This window comes from Schistocerca piceifrons, chromosome 5 (assembly GCF_021461385.2).
Source record: "Schistocerca piceifrons isolate TAMUIC-IGC-003096 chromosome 5, iqSchPice1.1, whole genome shotgun sequence".
Lineage (NCBI taxonomy): Eukaryota > Metazoa > Arthropoda > Insecta > Orthoptera > Acrididae > Schistocerca > Schistocerca piceifrons.
In genome coordinates this window covers 330308931-330331196 of record NC_060142.1, presented here as the reverse complement: position 1 = coordinate 330331196, position 22266 = coordinate 330308931, and the positions used below count along the sequence as shown (strand labels likewise).

At 44.1% G+C, this 22266-nt stretch overlaps 1 protein-coding gene across 1 annotated transcript in view; it reads left to right on the top strand.

The window, feature by feature from the left end:
- The window catches only part of LOC124798972 (protein turtle homolog A-like), a 188664-nt gene that overhangs the window by 136484 nt on the left and 29914 nt on the right, over positions 1-22266 (top strand). The window contains exon 4 of the mRNA XM_047262508.1: positions 9878-10091. Within this exon, the coding sequence (XP_047118464.1) occupies positions 9878-10091 (214 nt within the window). The remainder of the gene's footprint in view (positions 1-9877; positions 10092-22266) is intronic.

Genomic DNA, 22266 nt, shown 5'->3' with positions numbered 1-22266 from the left:
GTTTCGGAGAGTTACGTAGAATGTTGAAGCATGTCAACTCATTTTTACCAAAGCATAAACGCTACACCAGCGGCGTGTAGGTGGTGTGCACAGTAGACGGCTGCGTAGCTCCGTCACCAGACGCTCTGTTCACTGCACAGTTCAAGACATCAGTATGCGCCGAGCAGCAGCCACAAACGTTGCCACTTCAACTGATTCGCCCGTGAAGTGCGAATTGCAAAGTGTTACCCGTTACCTGCAAACAGAAGGGACCAGCGCAGCAGAAATTCATCGAAGAATGAAAGGTGAACTTTAGTGCTGTGTGTGACTTCCGGAATTGTTCTGATTCCTGACAATGCCCATTCTCGCATTACTATAGTCTCATTTAAAGTAGTTGTCACGACGTTTGCGCTGCGAAGTTGCGGCGTTACCACGTCAAGCACTAGCTGGAGGCAGCCGCCTCAGCGCATCGCTACCCCCGGCGATAGAAAATCGTTTGAAAGCCTGTATCTTCCACAAAAAGTAAGTAAAAGATTTCAAACCCACATATGATGTATACCTCAACAATGTCTCTCAATCTGTCAAATATCTATTCTTAATTTTAATTAGGACAGGAGTTACGTTAATTTGTTTGAAAACATTTAAATTCTCGATTTCGCAAACAGCTTCTAACTTATGTCATTACTGAAAAACTATTGGTGTCACAGCAAAATATTTTTTTCCTTTCATTACCAAAATAATGCACTCGGCAAAGAATCCTTAATAGTTTTTGTAGTGCATCACGTTTCCTATATATAAATTTCTGAAAACAGCATTTTTAAGCAACCCTATCAGTACTGAACTCGAAACAAGTATGACGTTTAAAATCTCTCTCTCCTATAAATATTATGTAAATATTTTGAAATTTACGTACAGTATCGGTCTCAGTTGTATCTATAAGCAAATCAAACGTTGTTACATTAACTATTGAAGTGTGAGAAATTTTCGCGTCCGCAAAAGTTTTCTTCTTTAGATTGCAAATCTCGAAAACTATTACACACATTGAATAACATCTTGGTGTGTATACAAACTGAAATAGAATTAAAATTCAGTCTAACTTACCGTAAGGAGATAACGAGAGCTGGCTAAACAGTATTTCTTAGTTTCACAACAAAAATTAGAATCAACCGAAGTAAATTCACAAACAATATTTCATGGCAGTAAGTACACTACACACTAATCAGACCGCTTAATTCCATGTCAGAGTCAGTCGAACTATCCGTCTCGCTGCTCGTATTGACAGATATAATTAAGTCTTCGACACTTTGTTGTAGGATACCTTCATAGTCCCATGCGTCCTGTATCACTCCTTCCACGTGATGTACTACCTTCTGCCAGTCTTCCGATGTCACAATTTCAACTGCCTCTTTCAAAAGGCGTTCCACTTCGGTTAATGTGAATTTCTTATTTTCTGCAGCAATATGCCGTTTGACCTGAGCCCAAATCAGATCTATTGCGTTGAAATGGCAATGGTAAGGAGGCAATCTGAGCACTTTATGCCCGTATTTTTTTGCTATTTCATCGACATTGTAAATCGGGTTCTTTGGCTTGTGGTGCGATACAAGTTCTAATAGTTCTGCCCTTGTAAAATTACTGTCGAACTGCACCTTATGTTTCTGTAACCAGCTAACAATGTCGTTTTTCCTCGTTGCCTTTGTGGGTGCTTTGTCTTGTATTACTGAATGATAGGGAAAGTTATCCATAACAATGATAGGGTTTCTTGTTAAGTTCTGGAGCACACAGTCTTCAAACCATTTCACAAAAGTATTGTGGTTCATCTCTTCGTGGCAGTCGGAGGTCTTATTTGAACTGAGTAGCAGCATACACTTGGGAATTTCCGGCATGTGCTACAATTTTCCTTTTTCCTCTACCGATCGGAACTGCCATACTTCCGCTGATGGTACCGTCTGTCCAGCCTATTTTTAAACTGTGTCCTGCATTCACCCACGTTTCATCAAGCCAAACGATATCATCAGAATTTGTCCCCACTAATTCTCTAAGAAAGCGGCATCGACAGGCTGCAATATCTTGGCGTTCCATTAGTAACTTTCTGCCAGAGTTGGATTTATAGCGGAATCCTAACATTTTCACGACTCGTAACAAAGACGATGTACTACCCTGAAACAGGTCAGCCGCTGTGAGCGTAGCACGTAGTTTTTTGAGTGTTGGATACTCCTTCCTCAAATAAAATGCGTATATTTGACGACGAATGCCATCTTCCTGAAAAGAGTCAAGTTTTGTGACCCTCTTCTCTAGTCCCCTCCTTTTCCCAGGTGTATCCAATTTAGATGATTCACTTGAGCCTTCTTTCGTGAATTTCTCCTTGTAGTTTCTTATTACTGATCGTTCGCTAACTTGCAGAGCAGCTGCAGTTCGCTCCACCACCTTATCCAAAGTAACGAGAGGCCCCCTGCATCCCTCTCCCTCTCAAAATACTCCCTTATGGAACACACGTATTCACGCGCCTGACTGCGTATAACGACACCATGTCCGTCACTTTTTGGAGGTTTCCGAGGAGTGTGCAGTCTCGGCCTCCCTCTCTTGCGACTGCTTTCATCAGATATCGTAAACACGCGAAGCTACGAGTCACTCAAATCCCTCACCCGCACGTCTACAACGGCTCGCTGAGGACTGGCTGGCACAATGCCTTAGTCAGCTCAGCAGAGCGAAGTGCCAACGCAGTGGCTGCCGGCTGCCATTGGTTTATTGGTGGCGGGAGCCCTGCAGCCCGTTGCCTGTCAAGTGACAACTACTTTAAATCAGAGTATAGTGCTACCCAACGGTTATTTCAGCAGTTTTTGTCGGACATTTTTGATCGTCCACCAAACAGTTTCAACCTGATTTCCTTCTTTCCTTTAAGTAAAGACATAGCTGTAACGGCAACCCTTCCAACGGCACGAGTGGCCTTAAGGCAAAGTCAAGGATCATTTCTATTTATTGGTTGCCGACAGTTAATACAATTGCCTCAACCATCATGTGGATTCTGTCCAAAAGTTAATGTAAGTGCACACAGCTTCTAGTAAGAAAATAGTTTTTATATGCATTTATTGCTGCTGCGGTTTTGTTGGAGGGGAGATCTGTCATCGTCGAATAGCTACGTTCGTTGATATATCACAAATAGATTGTGCTCTTCTTCTTACGCCGTCGAAAGTCGTTGCTTCCTGAAAGAAGCCCGCGAAAATAATTATTTGGTCATATGCCTATTATCATTAAATAGCATCTCAGTATACTTTAATTATCTGACATATCGTTTCATTAATTATTGATTCTACCTCCTCGCACTGTATACAAGAGATTTGCACGTATACACCGAATAGTCGATTCGAGATATTAATCTCTGTTCAAGCATCCTGTAGGTAGGGCTGTTTCGTCCTGTGGCTCCACAAGACTTCTTGCAACGACTCTTGCAAGGGATGCAAACACCTATGGCCTTGCAATCTTTCCGGGTGTGTCCGTTGTCAACGCATTTGGAGCAGGCCGACCCCCTGGTGCAATGCCTCAGAATGTGGTCCAAGTCGCCGCAATTATGGCAACGAGGTACCACAATCTAATCTCTGGTATTCATAGCATGGAATCCCACGTATAGTCTGCCCAGTACTGTTATTTTTCTCCACATTGTTGCGGAGACCTCGGCAACGTGGTGTACGACATCACGATCCTGAGGACCCGTCTTAAATCTCAGTTTAAAGCTATTTTGAAAAACATTTTCATTCATGTCCTCAAAGTTTTGTTTTCTGATTGCTTCACCCAGTTCCTCGTTTGTCATTACTGTAGGAACATCGTACAGTATGACCAATGGGTTCCTCTTTTTTGGGGGTTCGCATTTTACAACAGCGTTTAGTTTCGGATTTTCCAGAAGCTTGTTTTTGTCCTCTTCCGACGCAACTTCTACGATTACCGAGTTGCGGCTTGGTTTAACACGTTTAATCTTTATCTTGTCTTTTACAGCGTCGATTGTGGTCGTTAGAAGGTCCTGAATCCTTTTGACACTAGTATCTTGTCCCGGCAAGGTCCTAAGAAAGACTGCCATCTCTTGTTTTTTAGTTACCCTGTCTATTGCTTCTTTCGTCTTATTTCGTCTGATGGGGGCTTGTGCAGCCACCGCCGCCCAGGTCTTGCTCGGTTGTTGTTGCTGTTGTCTCATACGGGTGTTCTCCTTTTCCAGCTCCTCTACACATCCTTCCAATTTTGCATGAGCAATTGCCCATGCAGCCAATTCATTTTTTATTTGCAGGATTGCTGCCTGGCTTATCTTTCCATTTTTTATACTTTGCTCCAGGAGCAACGTAATTTTTGAATGCCTCTTCATTACTGAGTAGTCCTCCTCAGCCTGTCCCACCTCGTCCTGTGGAGAGGGATCAGGCACAAAAGAAGTTCTCGAAGGCGCACTAGTATCACTCGTCTCTGATGTCGCCATTTTGTACGAATGATAAAAAGAAGTGGGAGCCCGTCTCTTACCCTGGACCGGCTCCTCTTGCATTGGGGGGGGGGGGGGGACTCCTGCAGCTCACCCACCGACCTCGCCCCTAGGTCAAGGGCACTCCACAGCTGCTGGGTTCAGCGCACCGTCACCAGTGCACTGGTCCCTCTCGGTGACTCCGTCATCGACGATTTTACGCGACGCTCCTCGGCAACTGCACCCCGCACTCCGGAGAGGCGGATGCACCTCTCGCCCTTCGCCGCCTACTTGCCCGAGTTTCCACCTCTCGGCCAAGGACCCACTCCTACACAGATGGCGGGCCGGTCCTCCAGACGTTCGGCGGTCTGGACCCATCTAACCTGGCCAGGCGATGTCACCAGCTCCTGGGTTTGGCAGAACACGCCCCCGTTACCCAGGGGCGCGGCGACCCCACGCCGACCAACGAGATCGCCGGCATGCAGAGCACCTGCTGGACTGTGCCCTGCGAACAGAAAGGGACTGGTGTTCGGTCCCTTGACACAGCTCCCGCTGTGCCACGCACCCTTCGCTTTCGCATCGGGTTGGGTCGCAGCTCTCCCTTTTGTCGCAAGGCAGAATGCCAAGCTTAACATTTGGCACCACGGGAAGGCGGAAAGAGCCACTTGGGAAGGAGAGGCTATGGGAGACGCGTCACTTCCCCTGTAAGGACTGCCGCGGCACACCCGACTGGAAGCGATACGCCCCAGTGCGAGCTTCCGTGCCTTACGGCGCGCCGACAACGGGCGGGCACGTGCCGAACGCGCCGTCAAGCGACCGACCTCACGCCAGACCGGGCTTCATATATTTATTAGATTTAGATCAGCTAGCTCGCGGGCGTTCTGCGTCAGCGTACCGTACAAGGTCTGTTCGGAAAGTAACGTCCGATCGGTCGCGAAATGAAAATCATAGTGAAAATCAAAAAAATTTTGTTCGCAACAGTTGGCCACATCTTCCAGCTACCTCTCGAAATACTTGCCACTCCGACTTAAACATCTGTCGTGGCGTTGTACAGACTTTCCAGTACCCTCCTCACAGAAAGCAGCCGCCTGTGCTTTCCTCCAGTTCTCTTCGCTCTTCTGCCTTTCGTTGTTTGTGCCATAATGTCGTCTCTGTAGCCAGCGGTTCATGTGAGCTGAGATGAACAACGGAGGGAGCCAATTATGGGCAGTATTGTGGGTAGTAAAACACTTCCCATCGACAACGCTGCAGGAGTGCCTTTATTGCCCCTGCAGATTGCGGCTGAAAATTGTATTGAAGAAAGAAACGCATGACATATATGTTATGTGGGCTGCGTAGCTTCAGGCGAAATCTCTCATTGACTGATTAGTTAATGGTTTAATGAAACCTACAACAAGTAAATATCACTTACCTCTTGTTGCTTTTGAAATTAAACTTTTGAGACAACGTTCTCTTTCATTCTAGTTACGTTAGACATAATAGCTAATACTTGAATTCAGTCGTGGGTACGGGCCTCGGAAAAGTTGGAACCACTCTACCAGATCGTATACGTAACTTATAAACGGTCCTATGGAACTCCCCTATTGTACTCAGGATATTCCCTTTATGAGACGCTGTTGTTTTATTCATTGCTATGTGATCACTTCGCTTTCTGAACTGAAATAGTGACGTGAAGTGATCGACAGGCACACTAAAGACGCTGCCCAACACATCTGTGGAAAGTTCCATCAGTTTGTCACAATTGTTTCCAATTCATGCCTAATCGGAACTTATTTTCCGAATACGTCTCGTACGATTACAGTAATGGGAAGTAAACATATTCAGCTAATTTTTAGTCGATAAACGATTTTTCTTACAGTAGTTTCGTTTACTGTTCTGTTCAGCAGACAATGTTGTTGATTTCAGGGTCAGTATTATGAAATGAAAGCAACGATAAAGGACACTCGTGTAAGTAAAAACGTTTTACAGTGAAGTCAACAGATGACAGCTCTAAAAGCGTTCGATACAGTTCTCCACTTTCGTTTAGTGAACTAAATACGAACGTACCCAGTGTGGGACAAGATCTGTGACTTCATTCAGTGCTCCTTGACGCAAGTAATCAGTAGATGTAAAGGGAATATCCTGAGTACACCAGGGGAGTTCCATTGGACCGTTACTGTTTATAAGTTATGTATACGATCTGGTAGAGTGGTTCCAACTTTTCCGAGGCCCGTACCCACGACTGAATTCAAGTATTAGCTATTATGTCTAACCTAACTAGAATGAAAGAGAACGTTGTCTCAAAAGTTTAATTTCAAAAGCAACAAGAGGTAAGTGATATTTACTTGTTGTAGGTTTTATTAAACCATTAACTAATCAGTCAAAGAGAGAATAGGTACCGCTTATTTTCAGTAGCCACTTTTTTCCTTCTATAAGATAATGCAGCGTTCTCTGCCCATGAATTGTGCTACCTACAACTCCTTCTCAGATAGCAAAGCTGTTTATCCAAAATGAGGGTAGACACTTTTAAAACACCCTTCCTCTGCACTACACCCCTCTGCAGCTGCCCTTGCTTCATCCACACTCTGCACAGGTTGAAGCTCTAGTGTTTAGTCATGGGCAGCAAGTAGCAAAGGCTGGTTACTCAGAAAGTAATATTTTTAATAAACTGTAACACATTTATATCTCAAAGCCGTTTTGTTTCCTATCTCCTATCTTCTTTTTCTCAAAGGAAATTTGATACGATAGTAACACCTATATTAAATTAACTACTCATTAACAATAATTAAATCACCAGACGAATGGACTGAACTCAGTTATTACTGTCTTTATGTTAGATTGGTTTCCGCTAAAACAAAAGGTAGAATTAAGAAAATCTAGATTTAACGAAAATGACCTTCAGTAAATCTCTCAATGTTCAATATGAATTTACACAAAATTTATTTAACTAGACAAAATTTAAGACTCCGAAAGCATTTCTTCTGATTGAGTAAAAAAATAGTGAAGCTTCTGATACACCATTAGACAGTGAGAAAACTTAATAATAATAAATGAATGAACCAAACTGGTGAATGAAGTGGCTTCCGTAAGAAAGTACCGAAATGGCACCGTGCTGCTTCCACCTATTTGAAAGAGATATTGCCATAAATGAGTCAAATGGAGGTGACAACTAATCGCTTGCCATCCTTAAAATGTACACACTAATTCACTGGGGAAGCAGAGTGACATGGATAAAATAAATATTAGAGCACAGGCAGGCCGTTGCAAGAACACGCGCGTCTGAACACAGTAACAGGATTTTCCCAGAGGCAGATGATCACCAGTTTCGATTACGTCGGCACAATCCCAGCATGTAATAGTCCGAAGCAACCTCTTGGCAGCGACAATGGATGAGCAGTGCCATAACGTACAGCGCACTCAGGGGTTGCTTGGACCACGAACTTCCATTTAATTGTCCAGTCAATAGTTCGTTCCACATCAAGGAAGAGGCGCTGCTAGCTGTGCGTTGCTGTTCAAATATCTTTTCATCCACCAACTGCCGCCCCGGTATCCTAAGCGAAAAGCGTTGGATTCTCTGTCTGCATAGGGCAGACCAGCCCTAAGTACACACAGCCACATCTGCTGGTGTCCACACGGCAACTGGGGACAAGATACGTGCAGCAATGAAGTGGAGTATCTCTGATCGGGGCCAGAGCCAAATCGAGCCGCAACACGGCTCACAAAGTAATTGATTGGTCAATATTTACTGTCTATAACCCACCGGACTGTTATACTCCTTGCAACTGAATTGGCAGAACCTGGAAGACTTCAGGCTGCCAATGCTTTGTGTCTGACAGCTGCCTCTATGAATAATATGTAATAAGAATACATTACAGTGTAAGCCATACAGCAATGTGATACTCATTACATCGTTATTTTGGTGCTGTCACTTTGTTGACTGTTGCGGCGTTAACCCCTAAATCTCGGTTCTCTCGATTTTGTCAACAGTGTTCCGTAAAAAGAAGGTCGACCTCCATCCATTGATTCCCGTTTGAGTTTATGAAGCAACTCGGTAATACTCAAAATGTTGATCGAACCTACCAATCGCACTATTGCTCTATACGCTGTCTCGTTTACCGATGAAGCTCATTGTTCTAAAATTCTCCCAATTAAACGAAATGGACTATTAACCTTCCCCAATACCATCCTCACGTGCTCGTGCATTTCATATCGCTTTGCATCGTCACCCCTCGATACTTAATCTCTATGACTGTGTCAAGCAGCACACTACTAATGCTGCAATCAGCTTTCGAAAATTAGAGGATTGTTTTTAATTCGTATAGACATTAACTTAGTTTTTCCTACATTTAAAACAAACTGCCATTTATCACATCAAATACAAAAATTGTATCTTCCAACAGTCACTCAACGACGACACAATGCTATACACCACAGCATCATCAGCAGACTAGCAGATTGCTGCTCACTCTATCACTCACATACTTCACGTATATAAAGGAAAACGACGGTGTTCTATACGGTACGAAGTCTTCGAGCCACTCACATATCTGATAACCTATTTCGTATGTTTGTACCTTCGTTAACAGCCGTAGCCTAACGAACGCTTTCGAGAAATCTAGAAATAGGGAATCTGGCCGTTGTCGATCATCCATAGTTCGCTGTATATCATGCGAGAAGAAGGTCCATCTGAGTTGCGCACGAGCGATGCTTTCTAACACCACGCTGATTGATGCATAGGTAATTTATTATATTCGAACTGAGAATATATTCAAGAATTCAGCAGCACACCAATGTTAAGTATTCTGGTTTGAAATTTTTTGGGCTCGTGCTTTTTCCCTTCTTCTAAACAGGAGACAACTGCGGTTTTTTCCAATCATTTGGGACTTTATGCTGGGCCAGAGAGATTTGTGATAAATGCAAGCTAGATTAGTGACCAGTGTCGTAGATTACTACTCTCTATAAAACTGAATTAGGACTGCATCCGGACCTGGTGTCTTGCTTGTGTTCACCTCTTTCACCTGCTTCTCCGTGCTAGGGATGCCTAGTATTGTGTCCTCCTTACCACCACCGCGTTTACACCGTGTTACATAGCTTCTTCTGGCTGCGTTGATCAGTCCACGTTGATACGCCAACATATGAAGTGACATTATTCACATTATGATTATGGGCATGTCGAAACACGATCACTTCTGTCTGGGCTGATTCCACACAGCTGAGGGCACTTACGAAGCACTGAAGTGCCGTAGCGTGGATCAGTGGAGGAGATTCACATGACCACCTGGTACTACTCACACAGCATTAATAACTCACCAAAGCAACCAGTGCGATCTTCTGAGGGGAAAATCAGTATTTCGCCCATTGACCTTATCAAATGTGCAAAGTTAATAATGTTATATGTTAATGTCTGAAGTTCACAGTTTCATTTAGTAATTGCGCTGTGGGAAACCTGAGATTACCCGACTGTTCCATGTGTTCCACTGGCAGGTGTCGTGGCTGCACCGGCGGCACGACGCGCTGCAGCTGCTGACGGTGGGCCGGCAGGAGTACAGCGCCGACCAGCGCGTCACGCTCAGCTTCCGTTACCCCGGCAACTGGCGGCTGCGCATCGAGTACGTGCGCCTGCGCGACCAGGGACTCTACGAGTGTCAGGTGGCCACGCACCCGCCAAGGGTGCTGCGGATCTATCTCACCGTCACCGGTAAGCTGCCAGGTCTCGCAACTTACGCAGTGTTGAGATATACTGATGAGCCAAAACATTAACACCACCTGCTTAATAGTGTGTTGGTCTACCGTTGGAACCCAGTACATTAGCATGGATTCTGGAGGGACGACACCAAATGTGTACGCACAGGTCACGCCAATCCCGTACAGTAAGAGCCAGTGGTTTATAAGCACTGAGTTTGCGACCAATAGCGTCTCAGATGTGTTCCGGAGGGTACAGATCAGACCAATTTGATAGGCTTGATATCAACGTGAGATCAATTTCATGTTCCTCAAAGCACTGCAGCACGATTCTGGTCTTGTGCCACGACCAGGTATCATGCTGCAACGTTCCACCACCCACAAGGAAGATATCAAGTATGGGGGATGCAGGTCTGTAGAAGAAAGGTCTAAGAAGCACTAGAGAAGGAATGGAGGAAGAGACTACAAGTAAATTAGAGATGCGCTGTGTAAGTTTGAGCTGCGTGAAAATGGTAAACAAAAGGACGGTTTGGTTCCAGCAAACGAGTTGTGTGAAACAGAACAGTGCTTTATTATCTCTCCTTCTCTGGTCGTGAGTGAGCTAGTGACAAAAGTGATAGCAAAAGTTAGAGAGGTCAAGATGAAAGCAATGGTGTTAGCGGATGATTTCACAATCTGGGGAAAAAGGGAGGAGGAGATTCAAGACCAGCTGGACGCTTAGGAAGGAGGTGTGAGACAGTATGTAATTAAATTTAATGTAACTAACGTGAGATCTTGTGTGCATAATAACCCAACTAACGGAATAAAGACTGGAAGTGGACAGATGAACAAACTATAGAGTGGCAAGTACTTGGGATGAGTGATAGAGGGAAATGGAGGAGGTGGGAAAGAGATCAATGGACGTGGCAGACAGGCAAAAGCATTCACATGAAGTGTTAGAAGCCTGATTTGGAACACAGACATCCCGAATGTAAAGTAAACGAGTAATGTGAAGAAGTTACTACATCCCAGTACATGCTTATGCAGCTGAAACATGGGTAATGAACAAATGAGATGTAAGCAGATTACAGGCATTTGAACTGAGTTTCTTCAGAAGTAGGATATGACTAGTAATGACAGACAGGATGAGGAATAAAAGAAAGAGAGTAATAGTGACATAGAAACCCTTGTTGAATGGGATAAAACATTAGGGCTAAGATGGAGTGGGAACTTAAGGAGAATGGAAAACAAGAGAATTTCCAAGGAGCTACATCAAATGAGGAGCCGAGGAAACGGCTGAAAGGAAGACCACGGGATGCATAGCTAAAACGTGTGGAGGTGTTTGTTGAAAAAAGAGGCGAGGACTGGACCAGATTGAACACAAAAAGATGGTCCGCAAACAGGACTGGTTGTTAAGGCGTATTTCCAAACAGGCCCGGTTTGATGATGGTAATGATGATGATGATGATGATGATGAGGGAGGCAGTTAGCCCTCAATAACACTCACGGAAACCACAGCTGTCATGATGCCATGGTGTGTTTGTTTACTATCACAGCTGCCATGGAAACCCTGGTTAATGACCCCATCCCCATTACATAATACCCCTTCCTCCCTTGCCCGTGTACGATCGTGTCGCATTGTGTATTTCAAGCAGTCGTCCGGGTGAATGACAGAGTATCCTGACGCGACCATTGACCAGGCGCAACAAGAACGGTGAGTTGATATCACGCTTTCGTATGAAGCAGCTACACAGCAATCGGCATTCACGATATCGAGTTTTATGGATCGATACGGTAAGTTCGTTGATTTGAAAAAAAGCGTATGGGGCCGGAAGATGGCAAAATGAATTGCCGAAACTGGTTGCTTTCAGAATAAAATAAAATATCTTAAAGTGTACGGCTGTTGGTAAAGTTTATTGAATTGAAAAAAGGAAAGTGTTAATGTGACAAGATGGCACTTTTCCATCGAGCCACGGTCGAATTATCTTTACTCTGTCGTCATATTTGCCACAGATCGCAGCTTACCCCGTTTAGCCGAGTTCGCAAGTCTCCATGATCAATGATCAGGCGTGGATGTCCCGAATATAGTCGCCTACTTTTGGTTTTACCGCCCTTCAGCTACTTTCCGTAGATGATCAAGACAGTATCTTGTAATTACCCGACAAGCTCCGCCGTTTCCGGACTTCATATGTCTGTAGATTTCCTCTTTTGGGGCCCTTATGAGCTCCTGAACTAACCGCCCTTAACCTCTACTGCACTTATAGACTCGTACTTTTCTTACCGCATTTTTTGTTTTTTTGTGTGTGTGTGAAATCTTATGGGACTTACCTGCTAAGCTGATCAGTCCCTAAGCTTACACACTACTTAACCTAAATTATCCTAAGGACAAACAAACACACCCATGCCCGAGGGAGGACTCGAACCTCCACTGGGACCTGCAACACAGTCCATGACTGCAGCGCTTTAGACTGCTCGGCTAATCCCGCGCGGTTACATGCCTGCAACGTCATCAGTCAGCATTCAACCTCGCGATGGGCAATGGTCATAATGTTTTCTCTCGTCCGTGTATCTTGTAAATACAAATATCCAATGATCCCCAAAGTTATAAAAATTACTTTTTCCAAAATAGGAAAGTACTACCCGGTTTCAGGACATATGTCCTAACTACAGATGCGTATTAAAATGTGAGAGGATGCATAACTCAGGTTAAAATAAGTTAAAATATGTTGACCTATTTTAACCTTAATTATGCAACCCTCATGGACTCACATTTTAATGTGCACCTGAAGATGGGACATATGTCCTGAAACCAGGTGGTGCTCCCTTTTCTAGAAATAAATAATTTTAGCAATTGTAGCAAGTTTTGTCACTGACATTGGGTACCAGTTGCGGACGCCCCGTGAAGAGCAACGTGTATGAAATACAAATAGGATGAATTCTGACAGTCACATAACATTTTTTTGAGTGATCTGTCCTTCAACTGTGTTTTCCTGTTTCTCGTTAAGGTTTTCATCTCTACATACTTAACGCATCCAACATCCGTTACGATGTATTTTCTTTAAACTTATTTGCGTAATTTTTGAAGAACGTATCACAGATTTGGCAAATGAAGCCTGGGACGACAAAGTAGGGTATTTACAACGGACTGTAGGTCTACCAATATTAGATAATGTATACCATGTTCCCTGACACATATTCACGTTTTATTGCATTAAAACACACGTATCTTGCTCTTTTGGTTCGTCTTCACGATTGTTTTTTTCTTTTTGTTACCTTGTTCTCTCTATGAATGAGCTAATAAGTGCCGTGGAATAACGCATTCCATCCATGCACAGGCCAGCGGTACATCACAGATGGCAAAAAAGGCAGGAAAATAAAGAAAATGGGAGCAAAATGAGCAGCACAAGAAGGGTGGCTGTTATTCCCACCACGTTTCATCGTAACAGAAATGTGCTTAAGTTACTAACGTCTTCAGAACTGTCACAGGCCAAAAACGTGATAGCGATCTGCATTTTTATGGAACACTGGTCGCCAATCTCCATCTCTTTCTCGTGTTGTTCCAGTCTCTTTCTCAAAGGAAAGGCTCTTCTTTTTCAATATCCGGAGCGTCTCTTACTCCAAGACCGATGCTGCTTACGGCAATTATAGGAGTGAATGTCTTTCTTTTCGCTAGTAACTAGACTAGAGCTGAAACGTCCTCTTTGGAAAATTAAGAATTACTGTGCTGGTAAACCCCTTACGTTATTTGATTTTCAAACAGCTGAGCAGAACTGAACGTACTCAGACATCTCTTTCTTTACTTATTTTGATCAACATTAAACTGACGCACAATATTTTTAGCTCAACGCAATCTGACTTTCAATAATACCTACAAAAGAATGGCCGTGACTAACAATAACCTATACCTCTCATGAATCACTTACCTCACAAAAATCTTCGTTACTCGAACTACTGCAATACAGCGAGCGCCAGTACTGCCAGCTAAATAAAGGATTCTAACTACTGAGGGCACTAACTACTGATAGGCATAGTTAGCAAATGAAAGATTTTGTTAGAGAACAAACTATGTATTTACCTTAATAGCGTTCAAAAGTCATTATATATATATATATATATCAGTTCATGACATCCAGTCTTACAAATTTCGTTTTTCTGACAGATACACGTCCAGATCGTCCGCTCTCAAAACTCTGACATCTCCCTTCCCACATCCACCACTGCTGGCGGCTCACCTCCAACTGCGCAACGCTACGCGCTGTTCACATCCAACTGCTCAACACTACAATAGCGAATATTTCAACATAAAAACCTAAACAGTCAACTTACAGAGGTGGCGTTTAAGTGTATTTCCGACAGCTGGCAATCAGTTCCGGTTTTGTTGGCGATAAACGGTTTGGTGTGAGTGGTTAGAGATGGCGAATACAGCCAGCATCGACTGGGATTAGCAGTAAGAAGTAGCAGCTACGGTAAATTATGTATTTCGAATGCTGTATTCCACAATGAATTTCCTCTTTGCGGCGGAGTGTGCGCCGATACGAACCTTCCTAGCAGATTAAAACTGTGTACTGGGAGAGGACTAGAACCTGCGAGCTTTGCCTTTGGAGGGCACGTGCTTAGGACCAAGGTTAGAGTCCCGGTCCGGTTATAATACTATTATTTACATCAGTAGCCATGGTCGATGATGTAAAATTGTTTATTGGCGTATGTTCTCAGTAGTCGACCAGACTGATGTGTAGTTACATTTTTGGGTAATCTGAGTGTCTGAATATGACAGCTAATTACTGCCGAAACTGGCCACAAAATAGACTATTTCACATCAAGCGATCTTGACTACTAATATTACAAACAATAAATAATGAGGTCCTAGAGTTAATTAACATTCTGTCGAACCTGCCGGCTACGAAATCATGTATATGGTACCCCGCAGCATTTGCCGTTCGCTATCCAGTGACGAGTCTTGTATCAATATTTTGTATGACTGTTATTAATTTTCATGTATTTGTCACGCTTAATTTATAAAGTATTAAACGCACTGTAGAGGCCTTACTACGACTTTCGTTTTAATATTTATTTGTGTCAATATTTTTTAATGTTTGGCCAGTGAGACAAGTCGGCTATAACCGATGGACTATGGCAGCTCGACTGTTTTTTTTCCAATGGCGAGTTCTTAACGTACTTCACTGCCTAGACGTAGCTCCTCACCCCGTAATAGAAATATCCACTGAACTCACTGACAGTACTATTCGTTTCTTTCTGTAGGAATTATGGTCTCCTTACAATCCCACTGAACTTACGCATAGTGGAGTGTAGTAGGGTAAACACGGGTCATCTTTGGGGTGTTGGTACGAACGCTGCTGACTGTCAACATTACAACATCAAGAAGGATAGTAAGTAACGAGATAGTATTTACGGTGCATAGAAGGAATACCTGATAAAAATTGTACGAGATAAGAGAGTTATTCAAGACGTGAAACTTAGTTAGTACACTAAGCTACCACCTCTGGCAACAACAACAGCTTTGTCGAAAAAAAGTTAAGACTTTCCATGTTGTTCATGAATCAAACACTTCCGAAAAAAATTCAACATACAGCGACAAATTTTCTCAAGTATCTTGAGCCTTTTGCTGCAATTCAGCAACGATTTTAGCAGGCCCTGGAGGACGAGTACGTTCCCGCTCCAGTGTCCCATATGTCTTCAGTTGGAGAGAGATACGGTGATCTTGATGGCCAAGGCAGTTTGCCCATCACATAGAGCACTTTGCGTCGGAGCAGCAGCCGTATCTCGACGTGCACTGTTCTGCTAAAAACATGCATAACACTTGCGACCGTCAGGTGGCTTTCGGAGTATGGATGTAGATGTAGATGATATGGCAGTGGCAACGGAATAACATCAAGCGTAGTGTAGCGGACACTGGTTACTTTACTCTACAAGAAAACCGAATGTGACCTAGAGGAGTAACTGATGCTCCCCCTTCTCCCCAAAACACACGCCATGAAGCCTGGGATGGGACCTAAATTTCGTGGAAGAACTCACACCGGAACAGGCGCCTTATCAGATCTACATCATAAGCGTGTGCGTTCATCAGTCGCATACAGACTAAACCTACTCTGTTAAATGAAGACGACGGAACTCCGTCTCACTCTCCACTCCAGTCTTTCACGACAGCAGAGTAGCCATTCTTAAAAGTGTCGTGTTGTCAGTGGTAGCTGGCCAGAGGCACATGTGATATCAATCGCCTGCTGCTAGCTTCCCAATGGCCCACGGTACAGGTGACGGAACATGTTCCAGGATTTCGTCCCTGGATGATGTTCAGTTGGGCACCACAGTTAGCACGATGTATCGGTCTTAACGTGCATCTGCTCTAGGTGGATATTCTAAAGTTGGTCAACAAGTGTGAAAATGTACCGCAGACCACTGTGGAAAGCATCAAGACATCACCAATACATTGTTCCCAGCATGCGCAGCAATCAGTCCATACGTCGACCCAGCTTTCTGCAGACCTACAATGTGGCTCCGTTCAAATGGCTGAAATTGTTCAAAAGGAGTACATAGTTGTCGGTAGTACATGGATTTATCCTAAAATGAATCTTGCAAACACCATCCACCTATTTTCTTCTTAGCGTATCGGTCGCAACCATTTAAATGAAGTGTACTGCCTCAGCAAAGTGTACTACTTTTGAACTTCCTAATGCCATATTCTCCTGCGTCACGATGCCAGAGGAGATGGAATAGGCAGAACAGTGAAGGAAATGGATCATTGTCTGCTCAACATCACACGCAAAGGACACATCCTATTTGTCGCAGAGGCCCCAGTTAAACATGGCGGTTTGACTTCGGACAAGTCGAATAAGAGATCACCTTGTTGACTGTGACAGGGTAATTCCTGCGGTAGCTCTCTTTCGGTGGTGTCCAAACACTTTCAGCTATTTACTGCCAGCATTGAAGCCTCTCCTGGGTCTTTGATTTCAGTGAGGGGAAGATGCTTGAGATGAAGCCTTTCCTGCTACGCAAACGTCGCACAACAGTTTCATACACATGAAGTGGGTGTCTATCATCAGTGCTCCTTTCGGATTTCGCTCTCCCTGTCCGACTATATTAGGTGGATCTAATCCGGCCAGAACCTGGACCTTCTAGACTGGGGATGGTGTCAAGCTTCTTGTCATCTGGCGCTAATTTTGGTGAAGAGCAATATCAACCTGCTTCGAGCGGCAGGATTGGTACCACACAGTGGAAACAAATTCTCCCACCGAATAGCACGGGGTTGGAGACAAAGTCCGAAGTACGTTAGGGCCTGTTCCCCAACTTGTGCTTTGGCTTTTTAAAGATATGATTTCGTACTGCGACCTTCCTTCTAACACTGTCACAATGTACCTTGAATGTCAGACCCCTGCGGAGAATAAATCCTATTTATTTAGGGGTAGAGCTGTAACTTTCAGTTAGCATATTTGTCACAGACATGAAGAGCGCTGACCACTGTTCTTGATAAGCAGCTTGATCTTCATAAAGCCGCAATTTTCGCTGTGTTGTGCACTTGTGAGAGAATTTTCCTGATGTTTACCATGTAGTAGGCCGCACTCAGGTCAACAAAAGCCAACACCGCTGACAAGACCATTTTCGAAGCCGTCCTCGATATACAGGGTAAGATTCAGATTAGGCCTGCGCAGACCGCCCAGGTTGGAAGTTGACTTGCTCTCTAATGAGCTTATCTCCTCTGAGTGGTTCAAATAGCTTGAATGGATGACAGAATAAACATAATGGCCGAAACTTTTTCGGGTCGTCTGGCAGCTTTCCGGTTTTGGTAGAGAGGCAACATCAGCGTGTACCCAGAGCTACGAAATATTGAACGTTTCCAGACACTTTGTTGAAAATTTGGGTGAGCCAGTCAGTACCTCTTTTGTCAAGGTGTTTTAGCGATTCTAAATGTACATTGTCTACCACAACAGCTATGCCGTCTTTCAAAATTCGGATGGAATTAGTGATCTCTTTTGTTACGATGTGGCGACTGATGCTACCAGTTTCTGATTTTGTATTAGTGTTACCTTATCAATAGTCTTCCGATTCTTTCTGCTTCACTTCCCGTTATTCAGAATTTGATGTGCGATTTAATTTGCAGTGACGTTCCTAAATTGAAAGTGTTCGTGAGGGTCGTTGGATAAATTCTTTAATGTTGACTACGCCTTCTTGCTGTCGTGAGTAAGTGGACGTCTGTCATCAACTTCCCCCATTGAGTTCTGCAAGTGGAACGTACTCTCTGCATTAGTGTCGTGTTCAACTCCCTCGTTACATCGGAGAAAAAGTCTTTGTCAAAGCTGCTACAGTAATCGGCATGTTGTAACACTAGTATGTAGCTGGTACTGCGGCCCCTTTGGATGCTCTGACATGCAGCTTTGAACTGTAGGTTTGACCTCTGTTTCCCACACCATTTTGGTGAGGACGTCCCACGAGGCCCTTTTACAGACGAATCTACGACTGAAGTATTGTGCCCCATACGTCTTCATGCAGTCCCTGGGGTTGGGGGGGGATGGTGGGGGGGACTAATTTGATCGCAATTATTTACTGACTTAAGACATGTTTCGTGGCGCTATGATCCTGCATGACCGAACCAGCAATGTGCCACGCTGGCCACTCCTGCTGTTTTGAATGCTCATCCTGAACTCGTTGATTGATTAGCGTGACAGTCACGGGACCCCTGCAGACTCTAACAGCAATATCGCGGAATGATAAAACGTTGTCTCGATTGGTCAAAGGCATTTTCTCTTCTTTTTCTTCTTACAAGAAGAATGACACCTTCTTATCACAAACAGACCATCTACATATTCCACCTTTGAATAAGAATCTCTCTGCAAAATCTTTCCTTATATACAAAATGAAGATGGCAACACTGGCTAGTTTGTATAGTTGTACTCAAATTCTAACAGTTTGCGTACACATACATTTACTACACGAAATATCAGTTTTATCTTCGTTGGACGCTATGTTTTAGGATGTTGCAATTCTGATGGTCAGGTATATACAAGGCACTTGTCCTAAGAGAAGTCAGGCAAATTTTCTTTGATGTACCAGGAGATATTTACTATTTCGTTTTCGTATTGTGTAGGTGGAGTCAGTCGAAACAAATAGTGAACATCACGTCTTTCGTGGGAAACCCAGTGTGCACGGAAAGCGTCGATATGGTTCCCGTCCCAAACAAAATGATTTGTAAAGCAGAATTTTACATGTCAGTTCAATAAAATGGTCGCAGGTTGGTATAGTGCGATATTTTTGCTATCGTTATGTGTTAAATGGGACAATAAAACTAAAACAATAAACTGTACTTCAGCAGCGGCAGCACTGCCCTCACCCATGGTGGTCACCTTTCGCCAAGTATGCGTCGCTACTGAGTCGGTTCTGCAGTGTTGTTTATTCTACGTGTTTTACTGTCCCTGTTCATAAATGTCAGTAAAGCAAATGGCACACTAGACTAACCTAGAATCGCGCTATCGAATGGGCACGTAAATTTCCGCTTTAAAAATTATTTTGTTAGTAACGGGTAACAAACAGACGCTTTCCGTCGGCATCTAAGACATGAAGAGCGCTATTGATTTTGACCGATTCCAACTACTCAATGGAAAAACTGAATTGCAAATATCTGCTTAAACACCACAGAAAATGCTGCTGACGAGTGTTTGGAGAGACATCCTCGAGATATACTAGCTAACATTAGCACTTGGTTCGACAATATATTGTCCAGTAATTACCTGGAAGGCCCGCCCGATTACCAGTGTGGTCTAACGCACGGCTTTCCGGACTTGGAAGGAGCGCCTGGTCCCCGGCACGAATCCGCCCGGCGGTCTTGTGTCGAGATCCGGTCAGCCGGCCAGTCTGTGGATGGCTTTTAGGCGGTTTCCCATCTGCCTCAGCGAATGCGGACTGGTTCCCCTTATTCCGCCTTAGCTACACTATTTCGGCGATTGCTGCGCAAGCAATTTCTCCACGTATGCGTACACCACAATTAGTCTACCACGCAAACATGGGGGTTACACTCGTCTCATGTGAGACGTTCCTGGGGGGGGGGGGGGGGGGGAAGGGGGAGGTGTCCACCGCGGCCGAACGGCACAATAACCCTGGGTTTGCTGTGGGGCGACGGAGGGGTGAAGTGGACTGCGGCGGGGACGGAGCCTCTCTGTCGTTTATAGGCCCCCGGTTAACATACAGTACAATACAATTACATGGCAAATGATTTATGTACTCTACGATCCGTCTGTCCGTTATAACAAGCAACAACAGAGTACCGTGTTGCCTGTCACTGTATGTGGCTGCCCAGTTGAATTTTGCTGCAGCGGTGTACCCCGAATCAGGGGTTCACGGTGTAGACTTAGCATGATGTCACGAGAAATACCAAATGTATCCACGAAATCAGAGATGGAGTGTCCCACTAGTCAAACACCTGTGACATGGCTGCGATTTTACTCGCTGATAATGCGCATTGTACAGATCGTGTGGTCGGTAGCCACGCCAACGACCAATTCAATGCCTGGCGACGTCCTAGTATGGCGACAGTGCCACAATATTCCGTAACCAGCAAAGGTTTATCTGTCACTGATGGCTGAGTTCCAAGAAGTCATACATAAAAGGATTGTTACTTATCCTGATGAGTAAATGCATCTGGTAATAAGTGCTGCGTTAGTACCAGTTAAAAGATAATTTCTTCTTCAACTCTTTGGTGTGCACACTGGGTTGTCGTAGAATGTCCCTCAGCTATGATTTTAAAATAGTAAAAAAAATCGTTTGCATTCGGCAACTGAATCAACGTCGCCACTTACACGTACAGTCCAGCAATCGCAGTTACGTTCTGCTGCAGACTTCATGACTATCTTTACTTGGAGATGTGTTTAGTGCTGATTTAAGCTTACAGATAAGCAAAATACAATTTAGTATGATGTTTGGACTGATATTTGAATTATTGTCAACAATGGCATAAATGCGGTTATCCAAAACTCGATACTCTCGTGGACGCACTGTCAACAAACAGACTGCTAACTCGAACCTGCTAATGTCTTTTCAAACGAGTTGTATTTGAACAACTTGAAAATTAGTTTTCTGATATTATATATTATATTGTATTAGCAATTATTGAGCCTAAGACCGATTCAACTGGTGCACGCGATCACAAATGTCAAAGACGAATTCATATGGCCCAGTGCATGGGAATGAGCATCCTGGAAACGGAAAAGTTTGTTGACTGTTGACTTGCTACTGTCGTGAGCGTCTATGGAAAGTGGTTGAGGGAAACCACTAGTCGGCAACAATATGCTGAACGTGAAAATCTCACCATATAACGGGAACGTAGGAGGCTTGTCCGCTCTGCAAAACAAAGCCGATCTGCAGCGGATCGGAGGACAGAGAAAATACTGGTACAGGCAGATATGTTTGGAACACACGGTTCAGCGTACATGGGTCCCGACGCCGAAATCCCTTACATATTCCCATGCTCACCCAATAATACCATCAGTTACAATGGCGTAAGGCACGTGGTGATGAAGACTGGGCCCGGATCAATGAAGGAATGTCACCTGGTGGGCGTATCACGTTTCTTCTGATACTAGTTAGTTTATACCGTTACCCAGGCTTATAGCTGCTTGAAACCTGCACTACACAACGGAAGCCGATCGATGAGGGTAACATTTTGCTGTGGGAGTCATTAACCTAGGTTTCCATGGAACTTGTGTAGTAATCTAAGGCTCTACTAATGCTGTGGACTACGCGATCATTACTGCAGACCACGTACGTGGCTACATGACCTTTTTCAACAAGATATCTATACGGTTCATAAGGTCAGAGTAGTGGCACAGGAGTTTTAGGTGCATATTGAAGAATACTTTGAACCTTGCTCACGAACGAAAGGAACTGTGCCAGATGGAAGACGTCTGGAACGCTATCGGACGCCAGACACTCGTCCGCAGACCACCGGCCCGTAAATTACACAAATGGCGCTGTATTACGATCCAAAAGTGAGTCAAAACATTATTAAGCAGGGTCTACACCTACATCTATCTACATGGATACTCTGAAAATCACATTTAAGTGCCCTGCAGAGGGTTCATCAAACCACCTTCACAATTCTCTATTATTCCAATGTCGTACAGCGTGCGAAAAGAACGAACACCTATATATTTCCGTGAGAGCTCTGATTTCCCCTGTTTTATCAGGGATCATAGTAACCTTGGCTCTTG